The sequence below is a fragment of the Culex quinquefasciatus genome, chromosome 1 (assembly GCF_015732765.1).
Source record: "Culex quinquefasciatus strain JHB chromosome 1, VPISU_Cqui_1.0_pri_paternal, whole genome shotgun sequence".
Taxonomy (NCBI): domain Eukaryota; kingdom Metazoa; phylum Arthropoda; class Insecta; order Diptera; family Culicidae; genus Culex; species Culex quinquefasciatus.
This window is the reverse complement of record NC_051861.1, coordinates 123318395-123344243: the sequence shown is the minus strand read 5'-3', so window position 1 is coordinate 123344243 and position 25849 is coordinate 123318395. Positions and strand designations below refer to the sequence as shown.

The 25849-nt window shown below is 40.6% G+C and overlaps 1 protein-coding gene across 1 annotated transcript; it reads right to left on the bottom strand.

The window, feature by feature from the left end:
- Nucleotides 1-777: 777 nt before the first annotated feature.
- Nucleotides 778-25523, bottom strand: LOC6052786 (zinc finger protein 2). Its single transcript, XM_038255936.1, has 5 exons — nt 25263-25523; nt 21886-25054; nt 21647-21820; nt 1843-5777; nt 778-1763 (listed from the first exon to the last, which is right to left on the bottom strand). The coding sequence occupies exons 1-5, from the start codon at nt 25458-25460 to the stop codon at nt 1452-1454; spliced, it is 7788 nt and encodes a 2595-aa protein (XP_038111864.1). The 5' UTR covers nt 25461-25523; the 3' UTR covers nt 778-1451.
- Nucleotides 25524-25849: the final 326 nt, after the last annotated feature.

The window sequence follows — 25849 nt, the reverse complement described above, 5'->3', positions numbered from 1 at the left end:
GGCATGTGAAAATCATTCAGCATTCTCGGAATACCAAACGCGTTGTTATTTCCGCAGGTCATAATTTTATAGCAACTCTTTCGGCGGGACATTTCGGATCGAAGCAAGCCACGTTCACGTTTGTTTTTAGTGTTTTTTTTTTCGATAACAATCTCCATGATGTTGTTTGGATCGCCTGCTATAATGTTTAACTCTGCTCTGTCTTCTGTCTCTCTCTCTCATCTTTCAATAAAATTCTTCAATAATACAAAAAAGACTGACAAAAAACAATATAATTATCTATCGCGCGCTCTTTCTCACTCTCTTTCACTAGGCTTAGCAGTCGCTGAATGTAGAGAGCCTGGATCTTATTAGAGAACGGACATCTTAAACCAAAAGTACCAATCGAAGCACGAGAACTGTCAAACGGAGGTACCAATCGAGCAAAATCCTTTGTCTTATGCTCGTTTGGTACCTCCGTTTGACAGTTCTCGTGCTTCGATTGGTACTTTTGGTTTGAGATGTCCGTTCTCTAATAAGATCCAGGCTCTCTAGCTGAATGTTGTTGCTGTTTCGATTGTTCTCTCCTGTTTGCGTCTGCGCTCTCTCTCTTCACGCGCGTTCACGTTCATGCATTGTTTCACGATTTATGGCAAATAAGTTACAAACAGTGTATGTGTGTGTTTCTTACTATTCTTCTTGCTTGTTGCTTTTAGTTGATTTTTTTGTTTTGTTTCGTTTAGGAACTTTCACATTACATTTGATGCGGGGAATTGTTTCTCTCTCTTTTCATTTGCGTTTTTTGTGTATATCAAAAAATATGCTTCTCTTCCTAAAAATTTCAGAGGAAAACTTAAAAGTTTTTCACCGTTTTGTTTGCGAGATTTGAGTGTGTGGAAGTGTTTTTTTTTTTGTAAATAATTTGTTCGCTAATAGTAAGGTTAGGAGGAATGTTTTTGATTTTTTTTGTATAGGTTAGGAAATTTTGGAACCGAAGGAAGGGGCGAAAGTAATTGCGCCAGCGCTATTTTACTAAAAAAACATAAGATTTTACTGGAATGTTTAAAAATCACTGGGGAAATGTAGGGAATGCTACAACTAAATCCTGAGAAAGGGGCGAAATAAAGGAAAACTGGCTGCACTGGTACTACTTGCGCTTAAGTTTGACAGTTCGTGAGTGACGTTACGTTACCTCGATGTTGTTTGACCTTGAATTCAATGTCCGTCAACATTGAGGTGAAAACAGTCATTCACAAACTGTCAAATTCTAGAAAAACAATGCAAAAATGCTGTAGTGGGTTTGTAAACAAAGAGTGTATGAGCAAGATACGCTATTTTTTTACAAACCTACAACGGCTCTTTTGCATTGTTTATCTGAAATGAAGCACGCTTCTCTAAAATAAAAGTCACTGGTCAAAGGGGTGATAGAAAAGGTGCGCAAAGGGGCGCTGAACTAAAACGGCGGGATCGTCCTAGAAGGGGCAGTCATTTTCCCGTGGTTGAAATTCCCGCCGGCTGACGTCCATGCTGGAGTCGGAGTCTTCGCTGCCGCTGGTGAAGGAGTGCGCAATCTGGGCGGCCGCCAGCTGGGCCTTGGCGCTGCGCTTGTTGCTCTCCTCCTTGAAGCAGTGGTTCTTCTGGTGGCGGATCAGCTCGTAGTACCGCTGGAACACCAGGTTGCACTTCTTGCAGGTGTAGTTGATGTTGATGGCCTTCTTGTCGTCCGCCTCGAACGTCGGGTTCGGCTGGTTCTCGTAGATCTTGCGCTGCTTCTGGCGGGCGTTCTAGGGAAAAGAAGAGAACAATGTCAAACGTGTCTCCTTACCAGTTCTAGCGACAGCTGGTGGCCACTAGCGTACTCACCTGGAACCAAACGACGATCACTCTGGGCGAGAGCATCAGCAGCTTGCTCAGATACTCCAGATCGCTGTCCTTTGGGTACGAGTTGTTCTCGAAGAACTCCTGCAGCACCTTGATCTGGTAGTCAGTGAAGCGCGTCCGGTTCGCCCGCTTGCCGTTGGAACACGTGATCGACTGGTTCTGGCCGCCCATTTGCGAGATCATGCCACCGGTGATCGAGCCGGGAGGTGAAATGACCGGACTATCGATCGGGCTCGGAATCTTCATGTCGTCCAGCAGGCCCGGAGTTCCACCCAGCTGACGGTTGCTCTCCATGTGCTTCTTCAGCGAGATGGCACTCGGCGGACGCATCGGCAGCGGACTCGAGGTGGTCGAATCGATCTGCAGATCGGCCGGAATCGGCGACTCGTTCGACGATTCGGACTTGATCTTTTTCTTCTTGTTCGACATGAGTTCCTTGCTGAGATCGGAAGCCTGCTGCTGGAAGAAGCTTGCCACGTTGGCCTGCAGCTGGGACTGGGCCTGCTCGTGCTGGACCTGGAAGTCGGCGTTGAAGTTGTCCGGGAAGAGATTCTTATTTAGTTGAAAGTTTCCCAGCTCCTGGCTAGCCTGGTGCTTGGACAAGGATTCGATCAACGACTTGCTAAAATTCTGCTTCATCTCGTTCATCTTCAAGTCGGCCGAGTTCTGCGAGGTTTCCTGCGAGTCGTTCGACTTGAACGACGCGTCCAGGTCGGTCACCTTGGTCTCGCCGGTGCGCTCGTACTCCTCGACGTTCAGCTTCGTGGACGGCGGAATGCTAAAGTTGTACGGACTGTCCTTGGAGCGTTGGCGTTCCTTGAACAGCGTGTTCCGGAACCAGTGCTTGACCACCTTCGGCGGGAGGTTCGCCTTCAGCGACATCTCCTGGATGCTTTCCTCGCTTGGCGAGTTGTTGATGTCAAAGTGGGACCGCAGAATGCGCAGCTGATCGTCGGTGATGCGAGTACGGGCCCGTTTCTGGGTGCACGGTTGTTGTTGCGGCGGTTGGGGCAGCATTTTGCCGTCCATGGCGTGCTGCATCATGTTCAGATCGAGTGGAGACTTGCCGTTGAGATTCTGCGGTAGGTTGACCTGGGGCAGTTTGGTTTTGTCCACCGGGATGATCTTCTCCAGGTCGGTTTTGGCGTTGATGTCTTGCCCTTTGGGCGGAACTCCGCCAAAGTTGAGCTGCGGTGCGAGGTTCAAGTAGCTTAGCGACATCAGGTGGTGGAAGTGCATAAAGTTCAGTACGTTGAGGGCGTTCGGACCGAGTTTGTTGTTCGGGTCGGTCGCAAACTGGAGAAGCGATGCGTTTTTCAGGAAGTTGGGATCCGCCATCAGGTTCGCTGTCGGATCCATCGGGAATGGGGTCTTCCCGAGGAGGGCTTCCGGATTGAGGTCGAACCCTGGCATAGCGTTCACCTTGGCGAGTTCGTTCAGCGCTTGCTGCTGGAAGTTGTCGGCAAAGTTCTCCGGCATGGCGTTGCTCTCGAGCATCTTTTTCTTCAGCGCGAAACACTCCGGACTGAGTTCCAGATGATTTTCCAGCGTTGCCTTGTTCGGGAACACCTGGAAGCAGCACTCGCAGAGGACGATTTCCGGCTTGTCGATGCCTCCGAGCTGAGCCGCTCCCATCCCAAGTGCTCCCAGCATCGGGTTCAGCATCGGCGGAGGTTGCTGCGGAAGCTGAACCGGTTGTTGGGGAGACTGCTGCTGTTGTTGCTGAGGTGGCATCTGCGGCTGCTCCGCCGGAGATTTGATCTTACGCATCGGAGTATCGTCGATAAAGTTTGGCGACTCGTGACTTTCCGGTATCGTTTTGATGAGCGGAAAGTCCGACGGCTTCTTCTCCCCAACAACTCCTCCAACGTTCCCAAACATGCTTCGCTCCTGCAGTCGACAGGCTCGCGTCTGATGCAGCACACTCCTCATGTGGATGTCCAGCGTGCTTCCCTGGGTGTACGCCACGTTGCAGATGTCACACTTGAACTTCTTCCGGGCAGTCTCCTTCTCATCCATGTCTTTCCGCTTCTCTCCTACTCCGCCCACACCGCCCTCCCCAAACATTGGCAAGCCAATGTTCTTAAAGTCTTGCTTCTCCCCGTGCTCGCACGCATCTCCTCCATCAAACGAGAACGGGAACGGTGGCTGCTTCTCCGACTTGACCTTCTTCAGCTTGTTAAGATGCGACACGCTGTTGTAGTGCACCAGCAAGATGTTCTTCTGCGTGAAGCTCTCCATGCAGATGGTGCACTTGAACGGCCGATTCGGATTCGTAAACTTCTCCGACTTGATGTCGTAGAACAGTTGCTGCTTGTTGGCGAGACCACCGATTCCATCCGTCCCTCCCCCACCACCTCCTCCACCCACCCCCTTGCAGTCCTTCTCCTTCGGCATGTGGAACACCGTAGTTGCGTGTCGTTCCAGCGCTGCCGAGTCGGTAAAGCTGAACCGACAGTCGCTGCACGAGAACTTCCCACCCCCGTCCATCGAACCGTCCAGACTCTTGTCGTAGTACAAGCTGCTCTTGCTGCTCATGGACTTTTCACTCAGCCGATCCTCGTCGGCGCTGTCCCGCGTCTGGCTACGATCCGACTTGGGACTCATGCCGTTCTTGTTGTTGCTTCCGCTGTTCATCATCTTGCGCTTCAAATCCTTAAAGAACAGTATCGAGCTGGCGTCCTGCGGGTTCGCTTCGCCCTTTTGCGCTTGCGACTCTTGCGGGTGCTTCTCCGTGATGTGAGCCGTCAGCGAGTTGATGTTCTTGAAGTGGGCATCGCAGTAGAAGCACTTGGTCGACTCCCGCAGCGAGTGGTAGAACAGATGCCGGTTCAGCTTCTCGTGCGTCTTGAACGCGAACGGGCACAGCTTGCAGCGGTACTTGTACGTGTGGTTCTCCGAGATCAGGAAGTTCAGGTGGTTCGCCTTAAAGTGCTGGTGCAAATCGGTGAGGTTGTCGAATGCGTCCTTGCAGTCGTTCAGGAAGCACGCGAGATCCTCCGATTCGGCGTTACGTTTGAAGTGATTGCTTTCGTTGCAGTGTATCTTCAGGTCTACCATCGAGTCGAAGCAGACCTTACAGAAGGAACATTTGATCTCGGGCGAGGGCGAGCCTTCCTTCTTCGGCGGCGGCGACTTGTCCGGACTGCCAAGCTGCTGTTGTTTGGTGGTCTTAAGAAATTGCGAGGTATCAACCAGCTTCAGCAGTCGGTTCAAGCCTTCCATCTTGATGTTGTGCACGCGAATTACGTGCGTCTCCACGTTCACCTGATCCAGGAACGTCTCCGGGCACAGCGGACACGAAACCGTCTGCACCTGGTTCTTCTCCAGCTTCCCCCCATCCCCACCCTCCCCCTCCCCCTTCCCATCACCAATCACGCTCTCGAGAATCTCCGCCAAATTCCCGTGCTTCAGATCGTTGCAGTTCTCCTTCAGAGCGAACGTGTCGTTCATGAAGGTGACCTTCTCGATCAGCCGCAGGTTCTGGGCACTGCGCGCCTCCGTCAGCGTCCGCAGGTAGTCGAACGGTTTCTTCTGGATCGCCGACGGCACGTTCAGGTTGGGAAAGTCCTGCGCCAGCAGCTCGTTGCCGACGTTGTGGTTCGCCAGCAGGTGCTGCATCACGTTGATCTTCTTCGACGAGAAGTTGTTGCACACGCTGCACACCAGGCAGCGATCCTTGCAGCCCGCCCCACCGTCGGCACCGGTTCCACCGGATCCACCACCCGCCGAGCTGTTTCCACTGCCATTGTTGTTGTTATTGTTATTATTGTTCCTGTTGCCGTTGCAGTTTTCCCCGTTCCAGGGTTTCTTCTCCTGCAGGATGCTGCACAGCGCACTGACGGCGGAACCGGTGCCGTGGTTGTTGTCTCCGATGGCCGCCGATGCCGAGTCCATTGCATCTTGGGAATCGGCGCCTGACGAAAAAAAAAGTTCGATTTCTGTTAGCGTATTGAAAATTATTTAAGTTTGTCGAAGAACTTAAAATATCTATTGATAACAAGAAAAATCAAATCTGTTCCCTCGTGAACTCTTTTTTCGATTCCCAAACTCACTCATGAAAGCTGTTCATGATTACAAGAATGAATTTTCGTATAAATCAACTAATGTTACATTATCTAAGTCTAGTGCACCGTTACCCTATGCTGTCAATTTGAACTAAGATTTTTATTTTCCAGAGGAATAAAAAATCTAGTTTTATGTTTATCTTCTCGGAATTTTAAAATTCAGCCATTGGGTCCTAAAATTAAGCTTAAATTTGTGATATTATTGTTCACAACGATAAAGCTTATTTTTCTGAGTACAATGACCCTTCGAACGACCTTAAAGGATTCAAAATTGATTTTTAATTCAATTTTTGAAAATTAACTTCGCGGCCCTTCTTGACAGAAAAGGTCCTATTTGACAGCTCGTTCCAAGGGAACCATAGTTGATCCATCGAAAAAAAGTTGTCTTGTCAATATTTTTTTTTTGCATTAAAATGAAAAAAAAGTGATCAGAAATGGTTTTTAATCGTGTTTTTTGTTATTGTTGTACATAATTGGGTACTAAAGCCTTTTGTCAATTTTTATGTACAACGGTAAAAAACACGATCAAAAACCTTTTCTGATCACTTTTTTTTTCATTTTTATGCAAAAAAAATAATGACAAGACAACATTTTTTCGATGGATCAACTATGGTCCCCTTGGAACGAGCTGTCAAGTAGGAACTTTTCTGTCGCGAGGTTAATTTTTCAAAATTGATTTAAAAATCCATTTTAAACTCTTTGTAGTCGTACAAAGGGTCATTATATCAGAAAAATAAGCTTTATCGCTGTAAACAATAATATCAGCAATCTAAGCTTCATTTTAGGACCCAATTGACATAGGGCTTTAGTACCCAATTCCCCACGCAAACAGCATGGAAAAAACAAAAGTGCTCGGATCGGGCTCAAATTTTGTCTGGGGGTTCCCTGGCCGAAATAATTAGACCCGTATTTTTTTGTTTGGCCATTAGGGTGACCTTAGCCGTGTTAGGATGGTCTGAAAAATGGCTATTTTCGTCGATTTTCGCAAAAACCACTTTTTTTCGAAAAACCATAACTCCTCGCCATTTCAACCGATTTCAATTGTCTTATACGCAAATGAAAGGTGATAAGTTAGCCTTTTAAAAATAATAAGAAGATAATAAGAAATTTCAAAAATCTAGGATAACACATGAAAAGGGCGTATGTAACATTATAATGCCGTTTTGACGGTGTCTGGACCAAAGAGTCTATGTCTGGAAAAATTTTTATCGGATTCCCCGGACATTTTTACGTAACATACTAAAAAATGGGAGGAGTTCATTTACAGGATTCCGAGATATGATATTTTAAAAATAAAATCCGTGTTCACCGACGCGCCGCGCGAAAAAACCGGAAAATGACGAAAACGGCAAAAAATTAACTTTTTTCACTAAAACTGCGATAACATTAAAATTTCAGCGACGACCTATGCATGTTTGGGTACCAAAATTTTCGTAATTGAAAGACGCAACTTTCAGTTTTTGTGGTGATTTGCTGAATTTCTAGTTGTATTTAACTGGTTAAGATATGTTCTGAAACTTCACAAACTTTTTCAAAGTTTTAAAAATGGTTGAAAATTTTGATTTTTGATTAATTTATTAAAAGAGCACGGTGTGTTTTCTGAGCAACCTTTAGGAAAAAAATAGTCAAGGCTTTTTTTCAAAAGTGTCTAATAGGAAATTTTCTCATCTTTCCAATGCTTGAAAGGACGTAATATTTCATGAAGAAATTTACTAGCTTACAACAGTAATATTAAGTCTATTTTGGATTTTAAAACATGTTTTGTATCCATGCAGCTGGTTAATGCTTGTTTGAGGATATTTTTTCATAAACATCCTATAATACCCTCTTAAAACAATCAACAAACTGTTAAATTTTCGATTGTATCAGCTACAAAAATGTAATAATTTATTGATTCTTGATAATATTATATTTTAATTAGGTTTTATAATTTTAATTTTTAAAAAATCCCAAATATACAAAAACATAGCTAAAACCAAGCTTTCAAAATGTTTAGCAATTTGTAATCTATAACAAAATTGATTTTTGTCTAATTTTGCACATTGCGATAAGTAAATGACATATAAAATACATAATTTGACAAGTTTTCTGAACGTTTATCATAAAGATTCTAATAATTACCTTGACTTTTAAAAAAAATTGCAGCGTCCTAAAATAGATTTAGAAAACACCCTGAATGGATTAAAAAGCCATTTCAAGGATCTTTTTGAGCTTTTGAATTACATTTATATGGTACGAATCAAGCTATTTTCTGTTGTATTAGAATTAAAGATTAAAAAAGCAACTCCAAAACCATAACCGCGGTTCTTTTATGAACTCCGGTCTTTTGAATGAACCGTTTCAAGATGGCATGATTTTGTAATAAGTATGATTTATAGAATTTAAAAAAATGTAGTATTAAATTTGTTTTTGGGAATTGAAAATGTAATTTCAAGTATTTCAATGCTTATAAAAATTAATCCCAAAAGTAAATGGTTATCTTATTTAGAAAAACAACATGAAAAAAAACTTTACATTGTACAATTCCAGAGTTTTTTCTTAAAGGACCAATAAGCTATTATCTTTTTATATTTTTATATGACCTTTTCAAAAACAACTCCATAATTGATTATACATTAAAGTATTACCGGAATACAAATTTGAGCATTTCAAATTGCATCATTTGTCAAATATTACCAAAAATTTACTAAATAGTTTAGAGATTTTGGAAAAAATTAATCCTTTTGTCCGATTTAAACTTTATCGAATAAATCAGAATGTAGAAAACATTTTCAGAATACTTTCTACAAATAAAATATCAGCATTAGTTCAATTCTTGCAGAAATAAACACATTTTTAAAAATAACAGCAATTTTTCCAGCATCTTAGATTTAAGTTTCGATGCCATTCAATTACTGTTTTGGTTTGAGTAAAAATCTTGACATAGAGACCACCAAGACCTATGATTTTCCAGGGCATCTTCTGAAATAATTTATAAAAGTCCAGTTCTTTAAAAAAAACCTTTCCATCCATATTTTGAAAAAGCGCGAAAGATCCGTTCAAAAGAGCGGCTCTTTTTAATGAGCGAACAAAAATGAGTGGCTCCTAAAAAAGAGCGGTTTTGCCCACCTCTAATTTTGAATAAATTTTGGTAAAATTCCTTAGCCAGATTTGTCCTGTTTTTTTCGGCACTTGGCTAGTTTTTTTTTTAATTTTGACCTGGCTACACTGAATAAGCCAAAAACAACAGGTGAAAATTTATTATGGATTCCATTATTTTTTTTTTGGTACAATGGCTTAATCACACCTTAAAAAGTAGTTTTATTGAATTGTTTTTGGCTCTTTCAAAAAGTCGTTCAAAATTATTAACAACGACGGTTCGAGAGATGGAATCGAACAAGAGTTTAATCAAGTTTACAGATACATAAATATCACTTAAGTGGCCATAGTTTGGTGACCAGATCTTCTAAGTTGATGACAAAATATGATGCCACCTGAATACTTGTGAACAGTTTTTTTATAAATACATATCCTTAAACTACTCATCGACATCATAAAAAATAATAATTTCTAAAAACATTTAAAACGTATCTTCCTTCGCCAAATCTCTCCCCTCTCATCCAAATCTCCCAGCACGCGACGCCGCCCAATCGACGCGCGTCGTCGTCGTCGCAGCAACCCCTAAAATTTGATCTCTTCCTTCGCTTTCGCTCGCGAGAGAGCCGCGCGCACTAAAACAAAAGAAGCGCCAAAACAAAAACAAAAGCCACCGCTCGTGCTCCCCACTTTCTCTCTCTTCTGAGCAGACTGCTGCGATCGAGGGGTGGGCACAGGCTCCACGTGATTTTCACTCTCTCACTCACGATGAATCAGCCTACTTGTTGCCCTTTTGAAACGGAAACCGGTTCGAAAAAACCGCCGTTTGCAATTAAAGAAAAGGGTGGCGCGCAAAATCGCGGGCTTAAATTAGATTAATTTCCAATTTCCCGTGACTCATTGGCGATGGATGTGTATAACTGTGTGTGCGCTGATGAGTTTGTGTGTGCGCGCGCCAAGGGTGTGAATTCGTTCTCCATTTTCTTTTTTTAAACTCGAATCATCACACAATTATTGAATCGGATGTGGCTCGTTACGAAGGGGTGCTTCAATTGCGTGGAATTTTTTCGACAATTGTTAAGTAGTTTTTTCTTAGAAAATTGGTAATTTCACTAGATTTAAGTTAAAACTTAACATGTATCCACTTTTAACTCACTTAGCGCCTCGTAATCCAGTCGTGTCATCCAGAATTATTTGAATTTTGATAACTTTTACTCCTCAAACAAAAAAAGGCGAAACCTTGAATTCGTTTTTTATCTCTCTCTTGACTATCCTAAATCTTGCTGGTAACTAAACGCCTGCCGAAGGTGCAAGCCAGTTCGAACCCATCATCCTAAAGCCCGAATTAACAGACGAACGAACGAACCGAAAAAGAGGGCCCTCGGCTCGGGCTTTTGCTACAAAAGTAAACAAAAGGAGCAGGAATGTGCGTTGTTGGCTTGGCTCGTCGAAACGAAGAGGCAGAAGAGAACTATTTGAATGGGAACTGGATAGAAGAGGCGAGACCATAAGGCAGGCAAAGGGAAAAGAAGAAGAAGAGGAGAAGAGAAATGAAATGAAATTATGAAGAAGACACAATAACGATGACGAATATGATGATCGGGATCCGGACAGAGGGGGTTGAAGAGCGGTGAGCGGAGAGTATGCTGGCAGTGAGGAGAGAGAGAGCGGAGGCAAAGGGAAGGGAGAGCATATTGTACTGCAAGCATGAATGTATTAGCATTGAACTGAATGAAAATGGCTGCCAGATAGCAGCGAAGGGTGCTGCGAGATTATGCGCAGGGATAGCAAACAAGGTTTAGGTGACGACTAAATGCTGGCAGTTGTTGCCAGAAGGTTCATCACATTTTTGAACCTTCTAAAAATTATGATTAATCCCTTTTAAAAATTGTAAATAAACAATAATTTATTTTGATTTAAAAAGGAAAAAAAAACAAGTGAAGTAAGTTGCATCCGATATCTATTCAACATTTTGGTAATTTTGGTCATTTCTGTCATTTGAGTCATTTTAATAATTTCGGCCATTTTGGTCATTTTGATCATTTTGGTCATTTTGGTCATTTCTGTCATTTGAGTCATTTTAATAATTTCGGCCATTTTGGTCATTTTGGTCAATTTGGTCATTTTGGTCATTTTGGTCATTTTGGTCATTTTGGTCATTTTGGTCATTTTGGTCATTTTGGTCATTTTGGTCATTTTGGTCATTTTGGTCATTTTGGTCATTTTGGTCATTTTGGTCATTTTGGTCATTTTGGTCATTTTGGTCATTTTTGCCATTTTGGTCATTTCTGTCATTTGAGTCATTTTAATAATTTCGGCCATTTTGGTCATTTTGGTCATTTCGGCCATTTTGGTCATTTTGGTCATTTTGGTCATTTTGGTAATTTTGGTCATTTTGGTAATTTTGGTAATTTTGGTCATTTTGGTCATTTTGGTCATTTTGGTCATTTTGGTCATTTTGGTCATTTTGGTCATTTTGGTCATTTTGGTCATTTTGGTCATTTTGGTCATTTTGGTCGTTTTGGTCATTTTGGTCATTTTGGTCATTTTGGTCATTTTGGTCATTTTTGCCATTTTGGTCATTTCTGTCATTTGAGTCATTTTAATAATTTCGGCCATTTTGGTCATTTTGGTCATTTTGGTCGTTTTGGTCATTTTGGTCATTTTGGTCATTTTGGTCATTTTGGTCATTTTTGCCATTTTGGTCATTTCTGTCATTTGAGTCATTTTAATAATTTCGGCCATTTTGGTCATTTTGGTCATTTCGGCCATTTTGGTCATTTTGGTCATTTTGGTCATTTTGGTAATTTTGGTCATTTTGGTAATTTTGGTCATTTTGGTCATTTTGGTCATTTTGGTCATTTTGGTCATTTTGGTCATTTTGGTCATTTTGGCTATTTTGGTCATTTTGGTCATTTTGGTCATTTTGGTCAATTTGGTCATTTTGGTCATTTTGGTCATTTTGGTCATTTTGGTCATTTTGGTCATTTGGTCATTTTGGTCATTTTGGTCATTTTGGTCATTTTGGTCATTTGGTCATTTTGGTCATTTTGCCATTTTGGTCATTTCTGTCATTTGAGTCATTTTAATAATTTCGGCCATTTTGTCATTTTGGTCATTTCGGCCATTTTGGTCATTTGGTCATTTGGCCATTTTGGTCATTTTGGTCATTTGGCCATTTTGGTCATTTGGTCATTTGGTCATTTTGGTCATTTTGGTCATTTTGGTCATTTTGGTCATTTTGGTCATTTTGGTAATTTTGGTCATTTTGGTCATTTTGGTCATTTTGGTCATTTTGGTCATTTTGGTCATTTTGGTCATTTTGGTCATTTTGGTCATTTTGGCTATTTTGGTCATTTTGGTCATTTTGGTCATTTTGGTCAATTTGGTCATTTTGGTCATTTTGGTCATTTTGGTCATTTTGGTCATTTTGGTCATTTTGGTCATTTTGGTCATTTTGGTCATTTTGGTCATTTTGGTCATTTTGGTAATTTTGGTCATTTTGGTCATTTTGGCCATTTTGGTCATTTTGGTCATTTTGGCCATTTTGGTCATTTTGGTCATTTTGGTCATTTTGGTAATTTTGGTCATTTTGGTCATTTTGGTCATTTTGGTCATTTTGGTCATTTTGGTCATTTTGGCCATTTTGGTCATTTTGGTCATTTTGGTCATTTTGGTCATTTTGGTCATTTTGGTCATTTTGGTCATTTTGGTCATTTTGGTCATTTTGGTCATTTTGGTCATTTTGGTCATTTTGGTCATTTTGGTCGTTTTGGTCATTTTGGTCATTTTGGTCATTTTGGTCATTTTGGTCATTTTTGCCATTTTGGTCATTTCTGTCATTTGAGTCATTTTAATAATTTCGGCCATTTTGGTCATTTTGGTCATTTCGGCCATTTTGGTCATTTTGGTCATTTTGGTCATTTTGGTAATTTTGGTCATTTTGGTAATTTTGGTCATTTTGGTCATTTTGGTCATTTTGGTCATTTTGGTCATTTTGGTCATTTTGGTCATTTTGGCTATTTTGGTCATTTTGGTCATTTTGGTCATTTTGGTCAATTTGGTCATTTTGGTCATTTTGGTCATTTTGGTCATTTTGGTCATTTTGGTCATTTTGGTCATTTTGGTCATTTTGGTCATTTTGGTCATTTTGGTCATTTTGGTCATTTTGGTCATTTGGTCATTTTGGTCATTTGGTCATTTTGGTCATTTTGCCATTTTGGTCATTTCTGTCATTTGAGTCATTTTAATAATTTCGGCCATTTTGGTCATTTTGGTCATTTCGCCATTTTGGTCATTTAGTCATTTTGGTCATTTTGGTAATTTTGGTCATTTTGGTAATTTTGGTAATTTTGGTCATTTGGTCATTTTGGTCATTTTGGTCATTTTGGTCATTTGGTCATTTGGTCATTTTGTCATTTTGGTCATTTTGGTCATTTTGGTCATTTGGTTTTGGTCATTTTGGTCATTTTGGTCATTTTGGTCATTTTGGTCATTTTGCCATTTTGGTCATTTCTGTCATTTGAGTCATTTTAATAATTTCGGCCATTTTGGTCATTTTGGTCATTTTGGTCGTTTTGGTCATTTTGGTCATTTTGGTCATTTTGGTCATTTTGGTCATTTTTGCCATTTTGGTCATTTCTGTCATTTGAGTCATTTTAATAATTTCGGCCATTTTGGTCATTTTGGTCATTTCGGCCATTTTGGTCATTTTGGTCATTTTGGTCATTTTGGTAATTTTGGTCATTTTGGTCATTTTGGTCATTTTGGTCATTTTGGTCATTTTGGTCATTTTGGTCATTTTGGTCATTTTGGTAATTTTGGTCATTTTGGTCATTTTGGCCATTTTGGTCATTTTGGTCATTTTGGCCATTTTGGTCATTTTGGTCATTTTGGTCATTTTGGTAATTTTGGTAATTTTGGTCATTTTGGTCATTTTGGTCATTTTGGTCATTTTGGTCATTTTGGTCATTTTGGTCATTTTGGTCGTTTTGGTTATTTTGGTCATTTTGGTCATTTTGGTCATTTTGGTCATTTTGGTCATTTTGGCCATTTTGGTCATTTTGGTCATTTTGGCCATTTTGGTCATTTCTGTCATTTAAGTAATTTTAATAATTTCGGCCATTTTGGTCATTTTGGTCATTTCGGCCATTTTGGTCATTTTGGTCATTTTGGTCATTTTGGTAATTTTGGTCATTTTGGTAATTTTGGTCATTTTGGTCATTTTGGTCATTTTGGTCATTTTGGTCATTTTGGTCATTTTGGTCATTTTGGCTATTTTGGTCATTTTGGTCATTTTGGTCATTTTGGTCAATTTGGTCATTTTGGTCATTTTGGTCATTTTGGCCATTTTGGTCATTTTGGTCATTTTGGCCATTTTGGTCATTTCTGTCATTTAAGTAATTTTAATAATTTCGGCCATTTTGGTCATTTTGGTCATTTCGGCCATTTTGGTCATTTTGGTCATTTTGGTCATTTTGGTAATTTTGGTCATTTTGGTAATTTTGGTCATTTTGGTCATTTTGGTCATTTTGGTCATTTTGGTCATTTTGGTCATTTTGGTCATTTTGGCTATTTTGGTCATTTTGGTCATTTTGGTCATTTTGGTCAATTTGGTCATTTTGGTCATTTTGGTCATTTTGGTCATTTTGGTCATTTTGGTCATTTTGGTCATTTTGGTCGTTTTGGTCATTTTGGTCATTTTGGTCATTTTGGTCATTTTGGTCATTTTGGTCATTTTGGCCATTTTGGTCATTTTGGTCATTTTGGCCATTTTGGTCATTTCTGTCATTTAAGTAATTTTAATAATTTCGGCCATTTTGGTCATTTTGGTCATTTCGGCCATTTTGGTCATTTTGTCATTTTCATTTGGTAATTTTGGTAATTTTGGTCATTTTGGTCATTTTGGTCATTTTGGTCATTTTGGTCATTTTGGTCATTTTGGTCATTTTGGTCGTTTTGGTCATTTTGGTCATTTTGGTCATTTTGGTCATTTTGGTCATTTTGGCCATTTTGGTCATTTTGGTCATTTTGGCCATTTTGGTCATTTCTGTCATTTAAGTAATTTTAATAATTTCGGCCATTTTGGTCATTTTGGTCATTTCGGCCATTTTGGTCATTTTGGTCATTTTGGTCATTTTGGTAATTTTGGTCATTTTGGTAATTTTGGTCATTTTGGTCATTTTGGTCATTTTGGTCATTTTGGTCATTTTGGTCATTTTGGTCATTTTGGCTATTTTGGTCATTTTGGTCATTTTGGTCATTTTGGTCAATTTGGTCATTTTGGTCATTTTGGTCATTTTGGTCATTTTGGTCATTTTGGTCATTTTGGTCATTTTGGTCATTTTGGTCATTTTGGTTTTGGTCATTTGGTCATTTTGGTCATTTTGGTCATTTTGCCATTTTGGTCATTTCTGTCATTTGAGTCATTTTAATAATTTCGGCCATTTTGGTCATTTTGGTCATTTCCATTTTGGTCATTTGGTCATTTGGTCATTTGGTAATTTTGGTCATTTTGGTAATTTTGGTCATTTTGGTCATTTTGGTCATTTTGGTCATTTTGGTCATTTTGGTCATTTGGTCATTTTGGTCATTTGGTCATTTGGTCATTTTGGTCATTTTGGTCATTTTGGTCATTTTGGTCATTTTGGTCATTTTGGTCATTTTGGTCATTTTGGTCATTTTTGCCATTTTGGTCATTTCTGTCATTTGAGTCATTTTAATAATTTCGGCCATTTTGGTCATTTTGGTCATTTTGGTCGTTTTGGTCATTTTGGTCATTTTGGTCATTTTGGTCATTTTGGTCATTTTTGCCATTTTGGTCATTTCTGTCATTTGAGTCATTTTAATAATTTCGGCCATTTTGGTCATTTTGGTCATTTCGGCCATTTTGGTCATTTTGGTCATTTTGGTCATTTTGGTAATTTTGGTCATTTTGGTAATTTTGGTCATTTTGTCATTTTGGTCATTTTGGTCATTTTGGTCATTTTGGTCATTTTGGTCATTTTGGCTATTTTGGTCATTTTGGTCATTTTGGTCATTTTGGTCAATTTGGTCATTTTGGTCATTTTGGTCATTTTGGTCATTTTGGTCATTTTGGTCATTTTGGTCATTTTGGTCATTTTGGTCATTTTGGTCATTTTGGTCATTTTGGTCATTTTGGTCATTTTGGTCATTTTTGCCATTTTGGTCATTTCTGTCATTTGAGTCATTTTAATAATTTCGGCCATTTTGGTCATTTTGGTCATTTCGGCCATTTTGGTCATTTTGGTCATTTTGGCCATTTTGGTCATTTTGGTCATTTTGGCCATTTTGGTCATTTTGGTCATTTTGGTCATTTTGGTCATTTTGGTCATTTTGGTCATTTTGGTCATTTTGGTCATTTTGGTCATTTTGGTCATTTTGGTCATTTTGGTCGTTTTGGTCATTTTGGTCATTTTGGTCATTTTGGTCATTTTGGTCATTTTTGCCATTTTGGTCATTTCTGTCATTTGAGTCATTTTAATAATTTCGGCCATTTTGGTCATTTTGGTCATTTCGGCCATTTTGGTCATTTTGGTCATTTTGGTCATTTTGGTAATTTTGGTCATTTTGGTCATTTTGGTCATTTTGGTCATTTTGGTCATTTTGGTCATTTTGGTCATTTTCATATTTTGGTCATTTGGTCATTTTGGTCATTTTGGTCAATTTGGTCATTTTGGTCATTTGGTCATTTTGGTCATTTGGTCATTTTCATTTTGGTCATTTGGTCATTTTGGTCATTTGGTCATTTTGGTCATTTTGGTCATTTTGGTCATTTTGGTAATTTTGGTCATTTTGGTCATTTTGGCCATTTGGTCATTTGGTCATTTTGGTCATTTTGGTCATTTGGTCATTTTGGTCATTTTGGTAATTTTGGTCATTTGGTCATTTTGGTCATTTTGGTCATTTGGTCATTTTGGTCATTTTGGTCATTTTGGTCATTTTGGTCATTTTGGTCATTTTGGTCATTTTGGTCATTTTGGTCATTTTGGTCATTTTGGTCATTTTGGTCATTTTGCCATTTTGGTCATTTCTGTCATTTGAGTCATTTTAATAATTTCGGCCATTTGGTCATTTTGGTCATTTCGGCCATTTGGTCATTTTGGTCATTTTGGTCATTTTGGTCATTTTGGTCATTTTGGTCATTTTGGTCATTTTGGTCATTTTGGTCATTTGGTCATTTTGGTCATTTTGGTAATTTTGGTCATTTTGGTCATTTTGGTCATTTTGGTCATTTGGTCATTTTGGCATTTGGTCATTTTGGTCATTTTGGTCATTTTGGTAATTTTGGTAATTTTGGTCATTTTGGTCATTTTGGTCATTTTGGTCATTTTGGTCATTTTGGTCATTTTGGTCATTTTGGTCGTTTTGGTCATTTTGGTCATTTTGGTCATTTTGGTCATTTTGGTCATTTTGGTCATTTTGGTCATTTTGGTCATTTTGGCCATTTTGGTCATTTCTGTCATTTAAGTAATTTTAATAATTTCGGCCATTTTGGTCATTTTGGTCATTTCGGCCATTTTGGTCATTTTGGTAATTTTGGTCATTTTGGTAATTTTGGTCATTTTGGTCATTTTGGTCATTTTGGTCATTTTGGCTATTTTGGTCATTTTGGTCATTTTGGTCATTTTGGTCAATTTGGTCATTTTGGTCATTTTGGTCATTTTGGTCATTTTGGTCATTTTATTTGGTCATTTTGGTCATTTTGGTCATTTTGGTCATTTTAGTCATTTTGGTCATTTGGTAATTTTAGTCATTTGGTCATTTTGGTAATTTTGGTCATTTGGTCATTTTGGCCATTTAGTCATTTTGTAATTTTGGTAATTTTGGTCATTTGGTCATTTTGGTCATTTTGGTCATTTTGGTCATTTTGGTCATTTTGGTCATTTTGGTCATTTTGGTCATTTTGGTCATTTTGGTCATTTTGGTCATTTTGGTCATTTTGGTCATTTTGGTCATTTTGGTCATTTTGGTAATTTTGGTCATTTTGGTCATTTGGTCATTTGGTCATTTTGGTCATTTGGTCATTTTGGTCATTTGGTCATTTTGGTCATTTTGGTAATTTTGGTCATTTTGGTCATTTTGGTCATTTTGGTAATTTTGGTAATTTTGGTAATTTTGGTAATTTTGGTAATTTTGGTAATTTTGGTAATTTTGGTCATTTTGGTCGTTTTGGTCATTTTGGTCATTTTGGTAATTTTGGTCATTTTGGTCATTTTGGCCATTTTGGTCATTTGGTCATTTGGCCATTTTGGTCATTTGGTCATTTGGTCATTTTCATTTTGGTCATTTTGGTCATTTTGGTCATTTTGGCCATTTTGGTCATTTTGGTAATTTTGGTCATTTTGGTCATTTTGGTCATTTTGGTCATTTTGGTCATTTTGGTCATTTTGGTAATTTTGGTCATTTTGGTCATTTTGGTCATTTTGGTCGTTTTGGTCATTTTGGTCATTTTGGCCATTTTGGTCATTTTGGTCATTTTGGCCATTTTGGTCATTTCTGTCATTTGAGTCATTTTAATAATTTCGGCCATTTTGGTCATTTTGGTAATTTTGGTAATTTTGGTCATTTTGGTCATTTTGGTCATTTTGGTCATTTTGGTCATTTTGGTCATTTTGGTCATTTTGGTTATTTTGGCCATTTTGGTCATTTTGGTCATTTTGGTCATTTTGGTCATTTTGGTCATTTTGGTCATTTTGGTCATTTTGGTCATTTTGGTCGTTTTGGTCATTTTGGTCATTTTGGTCATTTTGGTCGTTTTGGTCATTTTGGTCATTTTGGTCATTTTAATAATTTCGGCCATTTTGGTCATTTTGATCATTTTGGTCATTTTGGTCATTTCTGTCATTTGAGTCATTTTAATAATTTCGGCCATTTTGGTCATTTTGGTAATTTTGGTCATTTTGGTCATTTTGGTCATTTTGGTCATTTTGGTAATTTTGGTCATTTTGGTAATTTTGGTCATTTTGGTCATTTTGGCCATTTTGGTCATTTTGGTCATTTTGGTTATTTTGGTCATTTGGGCCATTTTGGTCATTTTGGTCATTTTGGTCATTTTGGTCATTTTGGTCATTTTGGTCATTTTGGTCATTTTGGTCATTTTGGTCATTTTGGTCATTTTGGTCATTTTGGTCATTTTGGTCATTTTGGTCATTTTGGCTATTTTGGTCATTTTGGTCATTTTGGTGATTTTGGTGATTTTGGTCATTTTGGTTATTTTGGCCATTTTGGTCATTTTGGTCATTTTGGTCATTTTGGACATTTTGGTCGTTTTGATCGTTTTGACCGTTTTCGTCATTTGGTCACTTTGGTCATTTTTGTCATTTTGGTAATTTTAGTCACTTTGGTCATTTTGGTCGTTTTGGCTATTTGGGTATTTTGGTCGTTTTGGTCGTTTTGTTCGTTTTGACCGTTTTGGTCTTTTTGGTCATTTTGGCCATTTTGATCATTTTGGTAATTTTGGTCGTGTTGGTCGTGTTGGTCGTTTTGACCGTTTTGGTTATTTTGGTCATTTTGGTCATATTGGCCATTTTGATCATTTTGGTCATTTTGGTCATGTTGGTCGTTTTGGCCGTTTTGTTCGTTTTGACCGTTTTGGTCATTTTTGTCACATTGGTCATTTGAGTCATTTTGGTCATTTTGGTCATTTTGGTCATTTCGATCATTTTGGTCATTTTGGTCATTTTGGTCATTTCGGTCATTTTTTCACTTTGGTCATTTGAGTCATTTTGGTAATTTTGGTCATTTTGGTAATTTTGGCCGTTTTGGTCGTTTTGATCGTTTTGGTAATTTTGGCCGTTTTGGCCATTTGGATCGTTTTGGTCGTTTTGGTCATTTTGGTCATTTTGGTAATTTTGGTAATTTTGGCCGTTTTGATCGTTTTGACAATTTTGGCCATTTTGGTCGCTTCGGTCGTTTTGGTCGTTTTGGTAGTTTTAGCCATTTTGGTCATTTTTTTCATTTTGGTCATTTTGATCATTTGGTAATTTTTGTCATTTTGGTCGTTTTGGCAATTTTGGTCGTTTCGGTCACTTTGGTAATTTTTGTCGTTTTGATCGTTTTGGAAATTTTGGCCATTTAAGTCGTTTTGGTCTTTTTGGTTATTTTGGCCGTTTTGATCGTTTTGGTAATTTTGACCGTTTTGGCCAGTTTGGTCGTTTTGACCGTTTTGGTCGTTTGGCCATTTTGGTCATATCGGTCTTTTTAGTCATTTCGGCAATTTTGGTATTTTTTGTCGTTTTGGCCGTTTTGGTCGTTTTGATCGTTATGGTAATTTTGGCCGTTTTGGCCATTTTGATCGTTTTGGTCGTTTTGGTAATTTTGGTCATTTTGGTCATTTTGGTAATTTTGGTCATTTTGGCCGTTTTGATCGTTCTGGCAATTTTGGCCGTTTTGGTCTTTTCAGTCGTTTTGGTAGTTTTGGCCATTTTGGTAATTTTTATCATTTTGGTCATTTTGATCATTTGGTAATTTTGGTCATTTTGGTCACTTTGGTCATTTTGGTCATTTTGGCCGTTTTGGTCATTTTGATCTTTTTGGTCGTTTTGGCCGTTTTGGTCGTTTTGGCTGTTTTGGCCATTTTGGTCGTTTTGGTCGTTTTGGCCATTTTGATCATTTTGGCCATTTTGATCATTTTGGTCATTTGAGTCATTTTGGTCATTTTGATCATTTCGGTCTTTTGGGTCATTTTGATCATTTCGGTCTTTTAGGTCATTTGGTCACTTTGGTCATTTTGGTCATTTTGATAATTTTGATAATTTTGATAATTTGGATAATTTTGATAATTTTGATAATTTTGATAATTTTGATAATTTTGATAATTTTAATAATTTTGTTAATTTTGATAATTTTGATAATTTTGATAATTTTGATAATTTGATAATTTGATAATTTTGATAATTTTGATAATTTTGATAATTTCGATAATTTTGATAATTTTGATAATTTTGAGAATTTTGATAATTTTGATAATTTTGATAATTTTGATAATTTTGATAATTTTCATAATTTTGATAATTTTGATAATTTTGATAATTCTGATAATTTTGATAATTTTGATAATTTTGATTATTTTGATTATTTTGATAATTTTTATAATTTTGGTAATTTTGATAATTTTCATATTTTTTTTTATAATTTTGATAATTTTTATAATTTTGATAATTTTCATAATTTTTTTATAATTTTGATAATTTTTATAATTGTGATAATTTTGATAATTTTGATACTTTTGATAATTTTGATAATTTTGATAATTTTGATAATTTTGATAATTTTGATAATTTTGATAATTTTGTTCATTTTGATAATTTTTATAATTTTGATAATTTTGATAATTCTGATAATTTTGATAATTTTGATAATTTTGATAATTTTGATAATTTTGATAATTTTGATAATTTTGGTAATGTTGGTTTATTTGATATTTTTTTAATTTTTGCAGGTCAGATCCAAGGTTTGGATCAAAATTGCTGCTCAACGAACAATTTTTCGATACCAAATTTGAAAAATTGCTTTTACTAAAATATCTTGAATTATGTCACAAACTATGATTCGTAATTTCATGAAACTTGTTCAGAAAAGATTCGTTTTAATTCACAACCTCTTTGTTTGCCGGTACTCACCCTTCGGAGTCAGCTTGAAGATGTTCCTCAGCCCGAGCAGGTTGATGTTCTGCTCGACCTTGCAGCTCTTCTTCAGGTGGTGGATCATGTAGTAGATGTGGTCCGTCTTGAACCCGCACGGCACGCACGTCAACTGCAGCTGCTGCCCGTTGCCCGATCTTCCCGCTCGGTTATCTGTCAAAATGAAATTGAGGTAAGTTTTGGATTCGGACGAAAACTGCGGCGACCTCAACACTCACCCTCTCCCTTCAGCAAGTTCAGCGGACTGAGCGAACCGCCCGAGCCGGCGCCGTTCTTCTCGCTGGAGATAAGCAGCAGGTAGTCGAAACAGATCCGCCGGAAGATGTGCTTCTCGGACAGACTGTGGATGCCGATTTTCTCCAGCGAGGTCGTGTAGTAGTTACAGCAGTTGCACTTGATCTGCACGTTGTCCGGGTCGGTGGCGGTGCTGTCGAGCCCGTTGCTGTAGCCGTCCCCCCGTTCGACGAGTTCGGTTTTGGGCTCGAGCAGCAGCGTTAGCGGCGAACGCGAAATATCGCTAATGCTTGGCATTTCTTCGTACGGAAATTTCGCTTCCTCCGCGGCGGCTGCTGCGGCTGCCGTGGCGGCCAGTGGGAAGATGAGGGACAGCTTCTTGAAGAGGTCGGGCCCGGTGAAGGATTTGAGCTTGGAGATGGCTTTTTCGCGACCCTCGAGCAGGTGGATCATCAGGTCGAGCCGTTTGAGGTGGGTTTCGGTTTTGAGGTGCCGCTCGAGGTCGGCCGACGAGGAACGGAAGGAGCAGAGCATGCATTCGCCGGTGGCGGCCGAGATCACGATCGAATCCATTGCAATGTTCGACGTGAGTCGGTCCTTGATGACGTGCTTCTTGAGTTCCTCGAGGTTGTTGGTGTCGAAGTCGGTGCAGATCAGACAGGTGTAGTAGCAGGTCGGATCGAGCGACACCCGGATCGGGGGTTCGAAGTGGAGTGGGTTCTTGTCCTCGTCCAGCTGGTGGTGGTGCGCCTGCTGCTGTGCGTGGAGGTGCTGGTGGAAGTCGGCGGCGTTGCTGCGATCGGGTTCACTGCCGGCGGAGAAGGGCGAGGGGTTGTTCAGGAAGAGGGACTCTGGGGTGGGGGCGCCGCTGTTGGCGGTACTGGCCGTAGTGGGGTCGATCGGAGCGAACGGGGACGAAGGGATTGAGAGGGATTTGAGCGAGTTGGCACTGTAGTCTTCGACGCGGTTCAACGAAGGATCCTGCTCTTGGGCTTTGAGGGCGTTCAGACTGAGCGCGCTCAGGTAGTCCAGGTTGTCCGGCATGGATTGGAGGTTCTTCAGCTGGGCATAGCTAGACTGGAGCGAGTTCAGATTGCTGATATGTTTTTCGCTGGTCATGTGGATCCGGAGGTTCCGCGGACTGTTCGTTCCGTAGTTGCAGATGTCACACTTGAGGAACGACTTACCACCCGCTTGCTGGTCGTAACTTCCGGGAGATTCCTTCGCTTGCTGAAGAGGCTGTTGTACCTGTTGCTGCTGCTGCTGTTGTTGCTGAACCTGTCCGATCTTCGTGGACAACGACATCGGCGATGTCGCTTGCATGTACTGGTTGCGAGACGTGTTAACCTTCGCTTCGGTAGCCTGCAGGGTTGCCAAATTCAGGAACCCCGGATTACCCTTACCCATCATACCGTTGAGATCCTGCATGTTGTTCAAATGCTTGTCGCTCTGCATGTGAATCGACAGGTTGCCCTTGGTAGTGGTCGAATAGTTACAAATGTCGCAACGGTACGGCTTGTACCCGCAGGTGTAGGACTCTCCCCTCGCCAACCGCGGATGTTGCTGACCGGCCAAACAGTAACTGCAAGCCGTCTCCCCGTCCGGATGCTTCTCGCGCATGTGAATCTCCAGCGTTTCCTGGTACTTGTAGTGCCAGTTGCACTGGGGACACTTGAGCGTCTTGCACGAGTTCCGCGTCGAGATGTTCGGCGCGAAGCTGTTCGCGTTCCGGAACGCAGCCGCTGCCGAAGGGTCAGTCTCCAGCTTCTTCACGCTAATCTGAGGCTGCTGCTGCTGCTGGGGCTGTTGCTGGTCGATCCCACCGCCCTTCAGCTCCTCCTTCAAATCCAACGGTTCCGGCCGGAAGTTGTTGGCCGCCATCAGCTGTTTGTACAGATCCATTGCATTGTACTTTTTGGCGGCCATTTGCGAGTCGTTTCCGACCGCAGCCAGCGGATTCGTCGAGTTCATCAACTCCAGGAACTTGTTCTGCTTGCTGTACAGGTTCTCCGCCGCGGAGAACATCTTCTGCTGGGTGAGGAAATCCGTCAGCAGTTTCCCACTGGCTGCGGCCGCCGCGGCAGCGGCTGCGTTCTTTTCCTGCTCCTGCTGCGCCGCAGCCATGGCTGCGGCCTCGTTCATAGCGTTGCTGTACTTTTCCGCGGCCAGTTTCCAGCTCGCCTGCAGCTTGTTGTCCATGTCGTAGAGCATACTGCTGGGCGTGAGCTTCGGGAAACTGGCTGCGTCAAAGGCGTTTGGACTCTTCTCGGGCGCTGGCACTACTGATTGTGGTGGAAGTTGTTGCTGTTGCTGCTGCGGGGACAGTTGAGCCCCGTTACTACCGCTACTGCTACTGCTTCCCTTGAACCGTTCCTCTTCCTTAATACTAACGTTACTGCTAACGCTTCCACTGTTGCTACCGTTGTTGGCGCTGTTGGCTGAGGACTTCTCCTCGAAAGGAACCAGAAAGTAAAACTGCTTCTCCGTCGCAGTCTGGATGATGGCGCTGCTGTAGTTCTTCTCCAGCAGCATCCGCTCGTAGTCGTTCAGCACCAGGCTGTGCTCCATCTTGGCGTGAGCGATGAACGACCGGCACGTCCCGAAGCTGAGCTTGCAGCTGAAGCACATCAGAATCGGCTTGAGACCACCCGTGGTCGTGGTCAGATTCTGAGGACTGCTCTGCTGTTCAGGCCCAGCCGTCGAGTTCGGGTCCAGTGCCGGTGGCGGCGGTGGTGAAGACGTCGTCGATCCACTGTCCCCCCCATTGCTGCTACTTCCGGCGGTCGTTCCGCCCTCCTTGCTGAACGAGACAATTCGAAACGAGTGTGTGCGAGGATTCGAGGAGCTCGAATTGTTGTCGTTCTTAGGAGAGGCCGCCGGGTCGATGATGCACGTGTTGTCCTGGCAGATGATCCGGCCGCGAAACCGCTCGACGTCCTTCTGGTAGTCGGTGGTGGCAGGGGCAGGGGCGTTGCTGGCGTTGGTGGCAGGCGCCGGTGTCGAGGCGGCGGCTGCGACGGCTGCTGATAACGCCGCTGCGGCTGCGCTGGCTGCGGCGGACGATGTGGTGGATGACGTTGCTGAAGGGGCGCTGCTGCTACTGCTGATCTTCAGGGTGCTGTGCGAGGCAGTCGATTTGGTGGAGGAGCGTTTCTGCGAGGGAGAATTTGAACAATATTTCAAAATCTCGAAAATCTCATCCAAAATCCATAAAACATCAATTTAACGGCCATTTTGAATGCTTACAGATTCAACTGTCAACCGCGTGTGTAAATGCGCGGTGGTGAGTTCAAAATTGCCGTGGTGAGTTTCCAACCATTCAAATTGACCGTTAAATTTCCTCATCGAAATCGTTACCCACCTTGTCCGCGAGGAGCTGTATGATCCGCCGGTTGTCCACCTGGGGCTTCGACAGCAGCTTGAAGATGGCCCTGCTCAGCGAATCGTTCGGGACTGGGCCGAGCGTGTCGTTGCACAGCTTCAGTATCCGCGACTCCCTGTGCTTCAGATAGAACTGGATTTTGGTGGAGAATTTTGCGTTCTTCCGCGAGGATGCCATTTTTTTGTTTGATTTTGTTTGTTTGATTATTGGTTTTGTGTGTGTGTTAGGAATTTTTGTGTGTGTTTTGTTTTTGCGAGTTACGTGTGTTAGTTTACAATTTTGTTTAATTAATATAATATATAATAATTTTGTTTTTGTTTAAAATTTAATTATAGTTTAAAATTAATTTATAAATAATGCGAGGTTTATGATTTTGTAAAACTTTTTCTAAAGTTTAAATCTTAAAATGTATTTTTTCTCGTAATTTCATTATAGCTAGGTGTGTTTGTTTCATCGAACGGGATATCTGTGGATGAAATCATTTCGGGGGGAGAGAAGAAAAAACAAGGCGAACCATCGAGAGTCCGGCAGTGAGGACACCGACGGTAACCGTTAGCATGGTCGTT

Coding starts and splice junctions, on each gene's coding strand:
- LOC6052786 (XM_038255936.1), bottom strand. CDS start 25,460: ATGGCATCCTCGCGGAAGAACGCAAAATTCTCCACCAAAATCCAGTTC. Junction 21,821..21,885: donor GAACTTGCTGAAGGGAGAGG/GTGAGTGTTGAG, acceptor TCATTTTGACAG/ATAACCGAGCGGGAAGATCG. Junction 1,764..1,842: donor TGATCGTCGTTTGGTTCCAG/GTGAGTACGCTA, acceptor TCTTTTCCCTAG/AACGCCCGCCAGAAGCAGCG.